General features: G+C 41.4%; 1 protein-coding gene across 3 annotated transcripts in view; it reads left to right on the forward strand.

The window, feature by feature from the left end:
- The window catches only part of TEX2 (testis expressed 2), a 47,919-nt gene that overhangs the window by 8,650 nt on the left and 22,083 nt on the right, over positions 1-17,186 (forward strand). Inside the window, exons 1-2 of one of the 3 annotated variants that reach the window (XM_003211548.4) lie at positions 261-440; positions 14,950-16,595. In XM_003211548.4, coding sequence (XP_003211596.1) covers positions 14,976-16,595 — 1,620 coding nt within the window. In that variant the 5' untranslated portion in view covers positions 261-440; positions 14,950-14,975. Of the gene's footprint in view, positions 1-260; positions 441-13,321; positions 13,342-14,949; positions 16,596-17,186 lie in introns of those variants that run through there. The other 2 variants (XM_019621740.2, XM_010721541.3) reach the window with 2 other exon arrangements.

A 17,186-nucleotide genomic window follows, 5' to 3' on the forward strand; every position in this document is an offset into this window, starting at 1 on the left:
CGCCGTTATCTGTGCCGTTGTTGGGCGCGGGGCGCAGTTGGCTGGGGCGGGAGGTGCGCTCCGCCGGGGGCACTGCTGGAGTGGAAGCGATGCCTTAAAAGCAGGCGGCAGAGCAGGCTGTAACGCGTGTTCTGGTGGAATTCGAGGGCGGAGAGCTTATCTGTCCGTCACCTCGAATTGTTTCCTTTTTCTTGTCCCAGGTGTCGGCGTTTCGGCTCCTGAACCTCTTTTAATTGTTAATGTAATTATATTTTACCTGTCTGTTTCAGCTCGGTGTCGTTTCATCATGTACTGAAGTTCCTTCTAAATGTCTGTGCTCAACTTTTTGATGGTTGTATTTGTCAGCAAATGTCTGAAGGAGCTGCTGCAGCAGCTGTCATCTCGGGCAGTTCAGTGCGGCTGAAATGAAACTTTTCTAACTCCCCCGTTGTAACTGCGAGGTAAATCACAGTGAGCTTGGAATGCTGTTAAGATGCTTTGTCATACTCCTCTGTCTTCACATAACTCCCCTTTCAAGATGTTCTTGCCTGCAGAACTCGGGGAAACAAGGCAGTTTCACAATCTCAAGGCTTTATTTGGAATTTATAACAACTATTATTCCTAATCTGAATAAAATTCAGGCAGTGTGAGTACTTGCTTTCAATTGTCTCTGAATTGTTAAATTAAGGATAAAAGCAATTTAACTTAAGCGAAAGAAAGTAACACTTTTAGTGTTAGAATTGGCTTTAAAGACTCAGGTTTATTTGTAATATATAAGAGGTTACCATTGTGATGGCCTTTAAAGCTGATCCAATGCAGTGCCCTGCTGCGGGTGGCACGTTATTAACTCTCCATGTAGGTGCTGAGGTATGAGGCAGTGTTTCTGAGCAGGGATAAGTAAGAAGCTTTGTCTTTTGAGCAGAAGAACAAAAAGATAATCCTGTGCTCAAAGGCGTCTTTTATCAGACTCTGCTCCTTGATATCCCCTGTGTATTGTACTGGTGAGCTCAGCACGCCTCTGGGAAACTTTTGGTCTGTGCAAAGAATTTCTTTAAATGACCTGTGTTGCTTTTATTTTAGAAAAGAAAATCCATTAATGAAATCCAAAGTGAAAACTTGAAGTTCACGGCCCCATGAAGTATGTTTATCAGTTGCTTACTGCTTTTAGTTTGGATGATGATACTATTTAGTAGCTTTGAGTATTGATGGCAGTTATTTGTAAGTAAATGAAGTCTAAGACAACTGAATTACAAACTAAGGAATGTGAAGCTGGAAACATAAGCAGAATGTTCAATGCAAGTAATTTCCCTTTTGTGCTCTAAATGTAAATAAAGCAATGGGTGATAGTGAAAGTTACTAGTTAAAAGGGGTAAAGTAACAGGAATAAGCTTAAAATCATGTTGATAAATGTTGAGATTGTGCTGCTGTAATCTCCCCTTTCTATGCTACATGAACCTGACCCGTTAGGTGAAATCAGAGTAAAGGAATCACTTCCAGCAAGCCTGAGAGGTTACTGACCTTGTCTTGTATGGGATGGACCAAGTTGTGAGCTCAGCACTGAACGTATGCGAAGGCACGTTCCTGTGATGGTGTTCTCCTGTCCTGTTCTCTGTGCAGTGCTGAGGACCAAGCCTCAGCCTGTTGTGGCCCAGGAGATATGTAACTTGTGGTGTGGGGTAGGCTGTACCTGCCCAGAAGCTGAAGGAAAGAGCTTCTCAGTTAGCATAAATTGTAAGTTTCAAGGGAATGAGAAATAAGTTGAGTAAATTTTGGTTTTATGTACATTCTTGGAGCTCAAAAAAGTCGCTTAAAATCTCTGGATTTTTCTTCTTTTCTGTTGGCAAGCTAGAAATGTTGCTAACAGATATCTGCAGTAAATGGTAGTGTTAATTCAATGTGCTCTGAAACATTTATCCTTGAATAAAAGCATTATGTCCTGAAAATCCTTACTGCCCAAGGAATCAATTAGATGACAATGTATGTTGGAAAAGGAGAGTGTAATGTAGGCTGAGAGATGAGTGAAATAAATATAAGAGTTAATGCTGTGAGCCTTCGTGAGCACATAGTTGGTATTGGAAGAGCCATAATATAGTCAGAGTAGAAACGTACTCTGGAAATGCATAAGGATGCCATGTGTGGCCAATAAAGGGAACGAACAATGACTTTTCTTACTCTAGGTAATGTAAAGTGGATGCTAGAAAGAATGCCCTGTGATTTCAAGGGGACAGATGTTGAAACAGTGAAATATGGAGAGAGTGATGCTACATGTCAGGGCTGAAGAAGAATGTAGCACTTAAGGGGCAAATGAGGGAGTTAAGTAAGGCAGTGTTGGCTTTGTGCTGGGACAGGGTGAAAGACTTGTTCAAAGAAAAGCCTCTATACAGAGTTGTCTGAACTTTCATGTACTGTCTCTCACATTGACACCTGAGAACTCTGAAGGTCAAAGCCAGCCCTGCAACATTCCATGTGACTAACCTTATTCCTGGGGTCCTCCCCTTGATAAAAGGCTCAACGTTGGCCCTGTTGAGTGAGAGCTGGACCAAACTGACTCCAGAGTTCTCTTTCAGCATAAATTATTTTGTTATTTTTTTTATTATTTTAAAAATGCTGTAGAAAAGAAATGACAAGCATAAATGTAACTTCCATGCTCATTGTAGAGTATCATCTCTGTCAGATTTTGATATTTCAGTTTATAAGCAAGATCACTGTATTTTAAACTTTCACTACATTTCTAGAGAAAACATCAACCTGCTTGCGTGGCACATAGCATCAGTGAGCCCTATTCATAAAACACTTCATTTTTCCGAGGTGCTCTACAGTGATTGAAAAAGATACTTTCTTCTCTAAAGTGCTTTGTATTTCAGGAGGCAGCAATGACTAAATGAAGGCAATAGTGAGAAAATATGGGCAGGCAGTGATTTTTAGTGTATTAATGGTACAACTATTAAGCTTTTTTAAGGCATTATGAGAAAGGAGAGACTTAAAAAAGAATTTGATGGAGAGCAATTTAGTAGCTCTATTGATTTTTATTAGATTTGGTTCCTTTAGTCTAATTCTCCTACTCACTGCTTTTTGTGTGCAGAAAATAGCTTATTTTCCAGGTGTCTTTTTGATTATTAGAGCTTTCTAACTACTTCAACCTCTTCCTGAGTTTGACTGAGCTCAGTTGGTGCAAAGGCTGCCTCCCAGGGAGCAATCTCTTCTCTCTTGCCCTGTGACAGTGCCTCCAGCCTAACAGCTGCAGGAGTGTTTGAAATTAAGGGAGCAAAGGCAGGACTGCTAAGCACAGTGTTGTCTGTCCATCAGAGGTACCACAGGCTTCTGTTAACAGGCTCAGAATTTTGACAGCAGGAAATTAATAATTATCAATCAAGATCCCATTATGACTTGAGGCAATAAAACATGAAGAGTTTGCACTACATAGCCATGACTCTGTGTGCCCGTTCAGCTGGGGTGTTTAAGGATTGGTACTTAAGTCAGCACTTGTGTGTGTTGTTCCTCAGAAGACCTGGAGATGAATGGAGTCGCCAGGGTTTGGACCAAGCTCTGCATAAGGGTTAAGTTGGGCATTATAGAAGAGAAGGTGACTGAGGGACACGGGATGGCAAGATCAATAAAATGCAGTAAACAGTGGTGTTCTCCCCTAAGGGCCAGGAGGGTAGCACAAATGAATTGTTGTATGAACTGGGCTTTAATATCCATTACCCAGCGGCTCTGTGGTTTATAAACTGTTCTGCCCTCTGACCCCACTGGTGCTGGATGACAAGAACGTGGCAAAAGAGTGTCCCTTGGTGCTGGTGCAAGTATTGGGTATCTTGGACCACTTATCCTGTTGGTGGTGGATTCTTACCCTGAAGCTGTGAGAAGATGGGATGGTCAGTTTAAAAGAGGGTCTCAGAAAACAGTATCAAAATGCTTATTCAAGATTTAGGACATTCTTCTAAGAAGTCCGAGTCCTAAAAATTGCTATACTGGATTTAAGTAGCTTATGCAGAAGACTGAGAGCTCTGAGGCTCTAGATCTTATTCTGCATTCCAAGTGTTGTGTTTAATTTCAGTTCTAGAATAGGACTGCAAAAATGCAGGCACAAAGCAGGCTGCTATCTACCTTTGACTCTGGAAATTTCAAAGCAGATCGTGGCAGGCTGAAACATTCAACTGCAGCCTTTTGTGAGCTGAAATGAAGTTATAGTCTGAAATTAAATAGCTGCAAAAATCATTTTGTGTCATTGGAAGTCAAGTTTAAGATAGAGGAATAATAAAGTTTTATGAGCCCAAACACAGCCAAAGAGTAAGGCTTCTGTGGGAGGAAGGGAGATAGTCATGTTCATCACTGTGGTAGTTTGGTTGGGAAATAGTGCCTGGCATGTGACAGCAGACAGTGGGAGCTGCTGCCTGGGTTTGGCTCACAGTATCCTCTGGTTGAGCCTGGAAATCGTGCAACCCATTTACATTCTGTCCCAATGCTTTTGTGTAATGTTTGGGGCTGAATGCATACGTAGATGTGTTTTGGTGGTAAATGAAGTATTTCTGTCCTGGTTTGCTAATGCTGGGAAGTTTGATAAGGCTTATCATTCCGAGACCTCAGTGGCACTTGTTGTCAAATTGCTTTCACATGTCTTTCTGTGTGACTTGGCTTGAAGTATTAAATGAACTGGGAGAAGAGGATAAGAAAGAAGAGGAGGTGATCTGTCAGCTCAAAAATGTGCTGGTTAATGAAGGTTTTGCCAGGTCTTTAATAATCTCTTTAATAAACTCTTGCACTTTTAGGAAAATGATAACACTGTTCATTTTATTACTTGTGTGAATTGCAAGAGATGTAAATGGAGAAAGGAGCATTTGTACACAACAGCCATCTCCTGTTGTGTAATTCCTGTTACTGTTCCCTTTACAATAACAGTCCTCCTTTTCCAGGATGCTGTAACATTGCCTAACTGGTGTTACAGGCAAACTGAAGATTCATGCCTAACACTGCTAGAAAAACACGTGGACTCCAAGGGTGTAAGAAAAGATTGGGTTAGATTTAAAAGCATAAATGTCTGCTTGCATTGACTTTTCACTGTGAAGCTTTAAGGGTTGGTTCTTGAGTGTTGGATACATGTTATAAGTGTGTGATTTCCGTTGGGATCGCTTTTCAGTTTCATTCCTAATAGCCAGATTTTTAAAATTCTAGCTAGATATTTTTTATTCTTTCTACCAACCAAAAAGTTTAAAATTAAGATGATAAAGAAGAGTAAATGACTGTACAGCACTGTGAGTGTTATTTTACTACTTTACTCTCATGGGATGTGTGTGTGTGTGTGTGTGTGTGTGTATTTAAAGTCTGCTTCCTGTATCTAGGTGCCACAAGCAGTGTATTTACCAGTGAGTCTGTTTAATGGAGAAGAGCTTGTCTCACTGCATGGTGGTGAATAGAAGGTGAAAAGATTTCCATTGCACGTCTGGGTTTCCACTGGCACTGCTCTTCAGTCAACAAAGGCAGCCCTGGTTACTCCAGTCATCAGCTGCTTGCCACCTCATCCTGGAAGACTGGCAGGGCTGACACCTGTGCTTGGCTTCCCTGACAGGACTGCTCACTAATTAAAAGCCTGTTTTAAATGACTGCACCCCTGCTGTATGGTGATGTGTGAGGAAGTATGTATGCACTTACTGAATTATTAATGTATGTAATTTAGAGATTGTTATAGCTGATTGACTCTAACTAAAGAGCGTGGGGTAGGTGTGTTGAGCATGTATTACAAAAACATTACCCTGTGTCTGAGATGAGAATTGCCTGCACAACACTGTAATTGAAGAAAGCAGGATGTGGCTCAAAGACAGATATTTCCGCTTACCCTTTTGAGTCTATCTGGTGGCTTTCTGTTCTTTTATCTCCCAGCAAATCGAGACCTTAACGTTGATGACCTACAATTAATTTCCTTGCAGCTACTTGAATGATGCTTTTTCTGTGAATGTGCACAGAAAATGTAACCCATGTGCAGGGGAGAGAGTTGGTTCTCAGTTGTTTTATCAAGTAGTTGAGAATACAGACATTATCTCTGCAATGGTGGAAACGTCTATGTTGTTGAAGTCATTGGCAGCTTTTGTTAGATAAACATAACTAAGACAGTATCTGTTTATTGGATAGCAAATACAGGCTGAGAAAAGGATGATTGTGGTTCTTTTTTTAACTGAAGAAAGTGCAAAGAGGAGTAAAAGCAGCAAGCCTGCATGAATACAATACAACTCAACAATACAGTTGAATCTGAAGTAGAGCTGGAATTCTTAAAAATGATCAGGCAAGAAAGAGGCCATTTTCTTAATCTTGCGGTATTAATACAGCAGGAAGCAATGGAGTCTGGGTGCACGTGGCCCTGAGGCGCTGACTGTCTGCTCTTGCTTTCAGCTGCTGGGTTTGTCAGATGGGGTCTTGGAAGCAGCTCCCTCTGTTCCCACATAGGGAAGTGGGACCTGCAGCTCCATGTGCAGCAGGTCGGGGCTCCTGCCTTTGTCTGCCATACAGAGGCCTGGAGGGATGATTTTATGTACACATGTTGTCCCGTCTGCCTGAGGATTTCTCTCCCCTGTGAGAAGGGCCTACGTCTGCCTGCGTGCTGAGATGAGTGAATTAAGCCCTGTAGGAAAAAATAACTGCTGAAAGGGATGAGTAATGGCTGCGTTGCGTCCTGCATTATTGATCTTTGGAAACTACTTTTCACCAAGGGGAGTGAGAACATTTTGCAGAGTGCTGAAAACTTGAGAAAGTGATTAACTCAAATCTTGTAGAAGGCTTTGATTTTTGACCTAAGTTCAGGACCAGGCAGGTGCTGCGGTACCACGTGGTGCCGAAGGGGAAGGAGAATGCAGTTTGTATTCCTCCCAGTCTTATTTTGTTTACTTCTTTTGAGACTTCACATGATGAGGCATCTTTCTAAAGTACTGCTACCAGTACTTACATTTTGAGAGAGAAAAATGGAGTAGGAAGGACCTTGTCATGGTTTTGTTGTGTCAGGGTGCGAGCAAAAGGGCTCTGAGATACCTGAAGGTACCTCAGCACAGCATGCTGATTTTTTTTTTCTTACAACAGATGCATTCTCTTTATATCTTCTTTGCTATAATAGGATCCTGTTAATTCAGATAACTTGCCAAGTTGTTTTTCTTTGACGTATCTATCTGCCATAGTTTCTTAGCAATTAAGATTAAAAAAATATTTTGTGGGAGGTGCTCATCATTTTCTGACTCAGTTGATTTCAATAAGAATCAAGCCTGTAAAGCAGCTGTTACACTCAGGCAGTCTGTAATTGACCTATAATATACTGCAATTAAAATGTATATCAGCTTTTGGAAATACAAATTACCCCAAACATGCTTTGGGGAGGAAACCTTAATATATTAAGCTGTTACTGGTAGCTTATGATTTTTGCATACTGGTTGCCAGAGTGAGATGGGCTGTATCACCTTCAGCAGGTTTTTAGTCTTTGCTGTTGCCCTTTTGGTAAGCTAGTAGATTCCGTATCTTATTAGTTTGAGGCACTGTATGAGCACTAATTGTCAGCGAGGTAACAGCATTTTTTATCACTCCCCTTACAATTTTAAAACTCCAAATAATGTGATTACCTGCACAGGTTCTTCAAAGAAGTCTGGAAATGTAGTCTGCAAACCATTTCCTTCCCAAATCAGATCATGCAGAGCTTTATTTGGTGGCGTGGTACAGATGTGTGCTGCTTGCCTTTGCAGTTTCCAGGCAGCATGAGTTGTAGCAAATACCCTCATTGGTTTTTCCTCACACCCAGTGGCAGAGCAGAGCTGTTTGCAAGGCGGCCTCCTGGCTGAAGTACCTGAAGCAGGAAGAACCATTTAAGAACTAAAACAAATCTTGCAGAACACGCTGACTTTTGGTTTGAATTACTGTTGAATTCCTTTTGTTCCACCGCCTCTCAAAGTCTGAAAATTCACAGCTCTGAGAAGACTGGATGTGCTGTTAGTGACCTTTTCCTTTGGAGCCCTCTGGGGATTACATTTTCAGACTTCTGAGAAATTCTGGTCTGCCCTATCTGGAAGGCATTTTTTTTGCATTCATCAAAGACTCTTCTTGCTTCCTGTGGGTAGGTGAGCTGGAAGGAAGGAGGCCTGTGTAACCAGGACCCCTTCTGTCAGTAACCCTCTCTTTAATCAGCCATGGCTTGCTGTGTACCTGACTGCCTTATGTTAATGAACTTTCCCATTAGAGTACAGCTACCTTTGTGCATATGAATACTTCTTTATTTGTGTGTATCTAAGGTAGATGCCAGCTTGAAGCCTGACATTGCTTGCTTGTTTTTCTTTACTTTTTCTGCCAACTGCCTGGGGATTTGCTGTCCAACAGTTGAAAAAGTACCACCAGAACTGGAGGATGAAAGGTCAGATAACAACGTGCCTGGGGCGTGCAGGTCCTGGGCACCTGAAGGCATCTGTGCTTCTTTTGAGGAGAGGAGGGAAGCAACAAGGAAAGAGAAGACACCACAGATCTTTCAAGAGATGCATCCTAATAATACATGAGAGTTTGTTTGGTTTGATATAATACAAGTTGTGAGATTTTTTGGTGTTAGTGAGAGGAATGTAAATGTAATGAAGTTCTTGAACGCTCACTTGTTCCCTGTGTGCAGTTTCTCCTGCTGATAACGCATTTGGATGGTTGAGTGAATGAGTGTAACACCATTCTGGTAAACCCTTCTTGATTGAGGATTCAGAGCAGCCTGTTTTTCTGTAAGTCACTTAGTGACATTCCCCCAAAGGTTTTTGTAGTGGCCTTTAATTTAATCAGTGATGTGGGCAGCATTCTCAACTGTGGACTAATCCAAAGGGTTTTAGATAATCTTTCATCAGATTAATGAGGAGTGGATTCTTTTATTTTTTTTCTCCCCCCAGTGAGATAAGGAGAGAGTTGTTGCTGTGTCCATTAGTGCTGTCCCTCAGCATTTGCCTTCTCAATAAGATGTAGTTTTTTGAGGTGTAAATGTTTTTGAGTTTTTGTGTCTTTGAGGAGCATGGTTTAGTGAGAACTACTGGTAATGGGCAGATGGTTGGACTGGATGATCTCGTAGGTTTTTCTGACCTTGGTGATTCTATGATTCTAAAGATATGCGGCCTCTGCAGTAGCAGTAATTTAGATTTGTCCTCTCTTCCCATTTAGAAGAGAGCAAATGCAGCAGTTCTGTGTTTTGTGTTCTAGATTGCATGGGAACCAGTGGGCTCTTTTGCTCTCTATGCTATCATGTGATGGAAGGGTGTGTGTTGGTGGCTGGTGCAGCAGCTCTAGGAGATGAGCTCGACCCAGCTCCTGTGCTGGGCAGGGAGAGCTGGCTGCAGGCTGTGCCACAGGCTCATCCTCCATCTGTTCCACTGCTCTGTTGGTAGTGCCTTTATTTCTAAATCCCATTCCACGGGAGTACTAAATGGAGAAGTTTTGGATGGAAAAGATACTACACGTTGCTAGCAGTTGTGGATGATGAGGAAACAAGAATAAAATAGCTAATAGGAGGAAAGCTGGAATTACGTGCTGAAAGTTGAATGTGCTCTCCTTGTGCAAACTGGGAATCCACTGCCATCCAATGCCAGACATTACGCAGCTGCTGTCCAGGCACGCCATCAGGTTTGTTGCACTGCTGAAGTCCTTTCTCCTTGCTGCCTGCAGCCCTCTGCTCCCAGCTCTGGGTATGTACACACACTGTGCTGCTATGTTTTCCCAGCTAGCTTTGTCTCGTGCTGTGGCAGACTTGTTGTTGGCCCGGTTCTTCATTTGGTGCCAATGCGAGTTACTTTGGCTGCTGGTGCTGAGGCTTGCTTCTGTTGTCCAGCAGCACAGACATCACTCTGTGGAACCCAAGGCCATGGGCTGGAAGGGGCTGGGAGCCCCCGCTGTCCGGCAGCTGCACTGCAGGCAGCTGGCAGCAGCCTTCTGGGCTTTGCATGTTTGTAAAAATAATAAATACTGCAAAAAATGACAAGGTAGTGACTCTTCTCCACCCATCAGTTTCTGTTTTGTGTGTTATTGCATGTTTTGGTTTGTGCTTTGGATTAACTTTTTTTCTCTCTTTTCAAACGTCTGTTTCTTATAAATGCTGTGTCACTTCAGACTTCACAATGGCATTTAGCAAGTTAATGTTTTCTGGATTTTTGGGCAGCTTCTAACTGCTTCCTCTTCTGTTTGTCAAAGTTAAACTCCGGTGCAGAATTATGAAGTTCTTGATGCAAGGGATGTGACATGGAAGGAGAGTGGGAAAGAATAGTAAGTAATCTTTTATTGGAGGAGGCAGAGAAGCTGAGGTGGTGGTTGACCTTTCTGAAGTCTTTGGGGAGAATGTTAAGATAGAATAGACCCACTTAGCTAACATTAAACAGTTTTTCTCTGTTCTTTTTTGAAACATTGCAGATAGGAACTTGTAGGAAGGGCCTTATTAGCATTGTCTGTATTCAAAATTACTGGGACTTCTATCAGGCTACTTATTTGCCACTGCAATTTGTATTTGATCTTTCTGTCCTAGATTTTGGTAAATAACTCCTCTTGCATTTCTGATTTATAGTTCTCATTGTAAGTATTCTCACTGATGGTACATTTATATGAAAGGCCCTAAGCAAGATTTCAAGTTTTCCTTGATATATCTGAACACTCATTATTTAACTTGGATTTTCCTAACCCTAAATGCATTTGCACAAAAGATAATCCTTCCTTTATGAGGCTCAGAAAGAACTCTTCTTACAGGTATTCTAACTAGTTTAGTTGTGATAACCTGGTTGACCTTTGTTAGAGGTATGCTCTGTGGAAAATTTGTATATATGGTATATGGAGGATGACTCCCCCTCTTTTGGCTGTGTGGGCCATTTGCTGTAATCCTGTTGTTGACTCCTGTTGCACACATTGGACTTCCAATAGTTCTTATATAAAATATAAAATATTTCTGTGTTTCTTTCAAGGCTGTCTTTCCCTGTTTGTAACTCCAAATTTCCTATATGAAAGTTTTATCATTGTTTTTCCCATTTGCATCTCAAATTCAGTTGCAATTGACTTGAAAGGTGAAGCAAAACATTCTTACTCATGTTGGAAAGCAAGCTTCAAAGTATTAACTTGAGGTAACTGGATCTCTGACACGCACGTTTCACAGGGCGATTGTGTGATGCTAATTACCAACAGCTTTTATGTACTTCATTTAAAAGTAATGACTTGAGGATGTTAGAAGAGAAGTAGGTGTTAGCCATGGAATACATTAACTCGTGGAGTTTCTAGGGGAGGTTTGAATGGTGAGTGATAAGAAAGGATGTGGAAATTGGGTTTTGTATCTTCTTTTGTCTCTTACAGTATAAATGTGTTCAATGAGATGCAATTCATGTGGCAGGTAATGTTCCATGAGCTGTGACCTCTGCTTCACTGAGATCATTCTGGACTAAATACACTGGAATTGGCTTCCTAGGCTGCCACTGTGGCCTAAATCATGTCTGTAACAGATAGGATCGCTAGTACTCATGCTGTGTTCTGGAGTACTTGAAATGAGACTTCTAGTTCTTAGCAGAAGGAATTTTATGTGATGCTTCGTGTTTTCTGTTACTTATTTTAAATGAGTATTGAAAAATTGCAGCAGTCCTCCCATATCTCAGTGTTGGAAAAAAGATATTGGCATTAGAATTGTCCTGTCTATGTTAATGTAAGAAAGATCTTCTGTATCAATTCTGCCATGTGGAAGAGCTATCTCAAACACATTACTTCTTCCTACCTGAATGGAGGGTAGATTTACAGTATGAATCATTTATCTGTCTTCAGTTTGACACTTGGAAATGACTATTGAATAACCCAAGAGAAAAAAATAGATCTCCTAAAGAACTACTGCTTCTTCCCCAGCCTGAGAGACAGGAGCTTGCCAAGAGGTTTGCCTCTTTAAAGAGCAATGGCACAGAGGGATGTAGGTGTGAGCAGAGATGTAATCAGACAGTCTTTCCATTTGAATAGTGATGGCAATCTGCATGAAGTAAAAGTGTGGCACTGTAAGTAATCAAATTGGTGGCTTCCTCGATAGCGGTTAGGGCTTGTTCTTCTGATGCATTTGATAGATAAAGGGGGAAAAATATTAAAATGCTCTTTAATAACCTGTAGGGCCTTTTCTTCACTCAGCAAGGAACAAATTCATGTTTTATGTAAAGCACTTTTTTCTGATCTATGCTTAACATGAGTGAGGCCTGGAAATACCCTGCTACATTTATGAAGCTTGCTACAGATTTTTCCAAGGGTATTTCTGAGGGGAGATCTGCCCTTTCCCTTGGCGCAGATGTTGCATTAAGTCATAGCAGTGTGACTGCATCGTTGGCCTGTTGCAATGTGTGAACTCAGTCACCCAATTTGCAATCTTTGCCCAACTAAATGATTACGAAAGGCTCTGAATTGCTCTACTGAATTTTCCTTCCTCAGTTAATAAATGTGGCTCAATTGAGCTGTGTATGAGGTGGATAAAGTAAGCATGGTGCACACGACTTTGATCTGTTCCTTTCAGTTGGTTCCAACTTTGTTGCTTTGTGCATTGGTTTAATCTCTTTCTAAATTGTTAGTGTGAAGGTGCTTTGTTTTGTCTATAAAGTTGACAGTGGAGCTGTCTCAAGTAGGCAGTGCAGTGCCTTTTAAGTAGCAATGCTCATAACAGAAGGTTTCCTTTCGCTAGTGTAAATATATGACTGACTTGAATTTGTGAGTGCTAAGAGGTTATACAAACAGAAGACAATCTCAACCTATTCTCAAGGCCTGGAAGAGAACTGGATATAGATTTTTATTTTTTTTTTACCTGTGAACTTGAAGATGATAAAACTTCAAAATTCTAGGCTAAGGGTTCTCAGTTTGAGTGAAACTGAGAGGAATTTTGGTGCAATTGTGAAACAATCCTGATACTTCTTGTATTATAAAGGGTTTGAGTGGAGGTGAATCCTTTCAAAAGTTTTTGTTTGGGTTTGATTTGATTTTCTTTTCTAAAATATATATATACTTAAATTGGCTCTGTCTTAGATGTGAAATTGTCGAGTTGAATTGTATCAAGGAGAGATTTGGTTACCAGTAATGCCATTGTTCAGTTTCTGAAAGGACCCCCAGTGATTTGGAGGGTGCTTGAAAGGCAGAAAGGCCCAGTCACCTTCCAAAGAGTGAATGAAAGCACTGGTTGTTTGTTTCTGTGTTTACAGGGGGTTGCTAAGAGTAGGTCTATAATAATATGCTCCCACCCTCAAGCTCGATCTAAATGTGCAGTGCTGAAAGTGGCCCAAATCAGTGAGCTGTGGCTCGTCTGGTGGCTGGGGCTGAAGTCACCTTGCTCTTCCCCCATGCCAGACTTTTCCCCTAGACTTAGTTGCTGACATGTGCTGCTTCTCTAAGGTAAGAATGTGGGTTCTGAATCATTCCTACCTTCCTTGTGTAACCTTGCATGACTCTTCTGTGCTCTGCCTGTTTCTTTCCAAGTGGATACAGCAAGCAGGTAAGTATCCTTGTTAGTTGAGGAGCTTGGTGTAGCTTGCAGAATCCTCACTGTGTAATTGAAGGCCAAATGTATGATTAGCAGCGGACGTTTGTACACATGAATTGTTTAAAGTGTTGTTATTGCTAGCTTGGAAGTGCATCAAAGTTTGGTTTACATGATGAAACACGTTCAGCTGTGCTTTGTGAATGATGGGAGAGGGAGTAAATGCTCAGTTAAACAGCCTAGGTGCACCCGATTGCTCTCTAGTTTGCAGACAGGACAGAAGTAGACTTACTCTGAACATCATTGTACAACATCTGTTTTTTGTGTATGTATGTATATTCTCTGAGTTCCTGATTGCTGTTATCCTTCTAATCAGCAGTGAAGGTCCAAAGCTTTAGTTATTTCTTGAAAGTAATCTGCTTTGTGAACCTTATCCCACTTCTCATGCAAGTATGGGCTGTCTACTCGCCATAGCTGTGATTGCAACCAGAGATGTGTATCATAGGTCAAAACTTGGCATTGCCCACTAGTGATACAGAGTTAAAATTACTCAAAAGAATTGTAAAATAAATTTCTGCTACCATAGCCAGAAGTCACGTACTAGTAAAATTACTGCAATAACTTAGCTCCTTTTGAGGTCTCCTTGCACTGTGGGTTGAGCTTTTCTGTGGTTTCCTGGAAAAGCTGTGTCCTCTGTTTGGCTGAATTGCTTCTGCTTTACAAATAGTTGATATCTTTGTTAGAGAGCAGAATGGGCATAGACAGCACGTTCTGGATGTCGTGCACAATGGTGAATATACAAGTAGTTAAGGTAAACAAGTGTGACTGCTTGGATATCTCTATAGGTGTTCTCCCCACCCTTCCACTCCCAAGGTCTCAGAGTAAAATCTGACTTTTTCCTCCTCCTGTCTTTGAATAGGAATTGTCAAAGCTGATTCTCATGAGTCCTTTCTGTGACGTGTGCTGTAAGAGCAGGAGATGTGATACAAATACAGAAACCTTCCCTCACTAATAGGCATCCCAATTAGTCATTCCCTGTGTAGTAAGAGCACACTTCAGTGCAGCAACACTAAAGGTGTCATGGCCTGAGTTGACCACGTGCTGCCCAACACCTGCTCTCTTTCCGGGTGTTCCTGTTTGTCAGAAGGTGAATTGTGGTGTGGTGACAATGTGTTGTCATCCAGATGCAAAACAACACATCCTCAGCTACTGCACTGCAGCGCAGCCGTGCTCCATGAGGAAGGGCTGATGCTGTCTGCTGTTGAGATGTTTGGATCTAATTCATTTTGCTGTACTAAGTTTCTGCTCAAATATATTTGTGAAGGATATTTAGTCCTAAAATTCTTTATTTTAAGTAGACAACTTAATTTTGTGTTCCATCCAGTTATACTTCTAGCTGAAAAACAAAAAATGTGAAAAGATCACCTGAACAGTTGTACATTTGTCTTTGTTTTGAGTTTCAAGCCTTGCTTTATTTAAAATATAAGAAACTGCATTTAATATGGTTTTGTGTTTTTTTACAGACTCTGACGCATCTCTGGGACCTGCAATGACAAGTCAGAATAGTAGCCATGCAGAGAAAACTGGTGAAATGTCCTCAAAGCAGCCAGCACCAAAAGTGCAGGTCCAACGATCTGTCTCCCAAGAAACCATCACTATTCATTTCTCTGCATTTGGGAAGGAGGAAGAAGAGGAGGAAGAGGAGTTTAAGGAATTTCTTGATGAGGAACTAGATGACCAAAGCATTGTAACAGCACTTGAAGCCAAGGAAGACCTCTGCTTTGAGCATACCGGCCATGATTTTTCTGGTCTAGCTACCTCGCTTAACATGGCCAACTCTGCATCACTGCTGTCCTCATCACCTGCAGTTCTGCCAGCTGCAGACACCGTAAAGCTGTTGGATTCTCCTTCTGCATCCCAAGTACTCAGTGCAGTGCCACTAGTCCTGTCTCCTTCATCACACTCGTTTAGCTTACCGGGTGCGTCACCCCCTGTGGAACAGAAGGCCAACTTCTCGTCTTCCCCATCCTCATCTCCTTCCAGATCAGTTGTCTGCTCTAGTGCGTCATCCACTGTTTCTAGTTCCAAGCCTTTTAAGGGTTTAGTCAAGTCCCTTTCAACAGATGTGGAACCAAAAGAGCCAACCCCACCGATGAGACATAGACAGTTAATGAAAACTTTAGTGAAATCTCTGTCTACGGACACTTCTAAACAAGAATCTGAAGCTGTGTCATACAGACCACCGGACTCAAAACTGAACTTGCATCTGTTCAAACAGTTCACTCAGCCTCGAGCTACAGGTGGTGATTCCAAAACTGCTCCCTCATCTCCATTAACATCTCCCTCTGACACTCGTTCCTTTTTTAAAGTACCTGAAATGGAGGCTAAAATTGAAGATACTAAAAGACGCCTTTCTGAAGTAATCTATGAGCCTTTTCAGCTGCTCAGTAAAATAATGGGTGATGAAAGTAGTAGCCACAGGCCCAAAGCCTTATCTTCAAGTGCTTCAGAACTCTCAAACCTTTCCAGTTTGAATGGCCATTTGGAAAGCAATAACAACTACAGCATTAAGGAAGAGGAATGTGATTCTGAAGGGGATTTGTATGGAAGTGACTCTAACGTGAGTAAGAACGATCAGTCAAAAACAGCTGAGGAACATGCAAAAGAGACGGAGACCAAAAGCTCTCAGTCCACAAGCACAAAGGATGTGAGTTCGAAAACTTCACTCGTACTTGAAAAATGTTCGTTGTCTGCACTAGCAAGCAGAGAGGACGAGGAGTTTTGTGAACTGTATTCTGAAGACTTTTCCTTGATAGAGGATGAAAGCAAAACCGATAAACGTTCTGAAACTTTGCTCAATCTCGAGATGACTGATGAAAATGGTATCATGCTCAGTAGTGAAGAGGAAAATAATCTGTATGTGCAACAGCCTAAAATACCAGTAAAAACTTTATACTTCTTAACACTGTTAGTCTATGCTTACTTTATTATTCCTCTCCCTGGCTACTTAAGTGGACTCCTCTTTGGAATGGCCCTTGGATTTATGACAGCTGTCTGTGTGATATGGCTGCTTACTCCACGTACTCATGAATATCTCAAGTTTCGTGAAAGTATGAAAAGGCAATGGAGTGCAGGAGCTCTGGACATCAAAGAACCTGAAATACTGAAGGTGAGCTCATGGTATTTTGTCTGCATGCGTTATTTTGAGTCAGAGCAGTAAACTGGATATTCTGAAGTTGTAAGTGATCTGAATTATCACCATTTGTATTTCTAGTGTTTGCATGGGGTCAGTTGGCTTTGAGGGGTGGATTCTGTAATGGTTTAGTATTCTAAAATATACGTGGCTTCAATGTCCTTAAGGATTAGTTAATTAAACAGTTAGGGGTGGAGTATAAAAGCCAGTTTTTGCTAGCTGCAGACAGAAATTCCATGCCCACCTATCTTGATATTACTTATTTTTCTTGAATGATGTGAGTTGCAGTCTTTAATTGGTTGTTGTGAATGCAGACTGAATGCACCTGTATACCCACTGGATGTACACACTGATTACTTGTACAAATCTTGACAGACTTTCAGTTTTGTCCTTTGTTAGTTGGATGCTGAGATCTTGCATGTCAGTTTGCCTTGATACGTGAAAGACGATAAAGAAAGTCCTGGTAATCGTTAAGGTGGCTCTTGGAGGTGTTAGTTGTTAGTCAGGAACCTTAAATACATTTTAATGCTTCTATTCAGGAGGTCTATTTTAAGAGAGTAGCTATAG

The sequence above is a fragment of the Meleagris gallopavo genome, chromosome 20 (assembly GCF_000146605.3).
Source record: "Meleagris gallopavo isolate NT-WF06-2002-E0010 breed Aviagen turkey brand Nicholas breeding stock chromosome 20, Turkey_5.1, whole genome shotgun sequence".
Taxonomy (NCBI): Eukaryota; Metazoa; Chordata; class Aves; order Galliformes; family Phasianidae; genus Meleagris; species Meleagris gallopavo.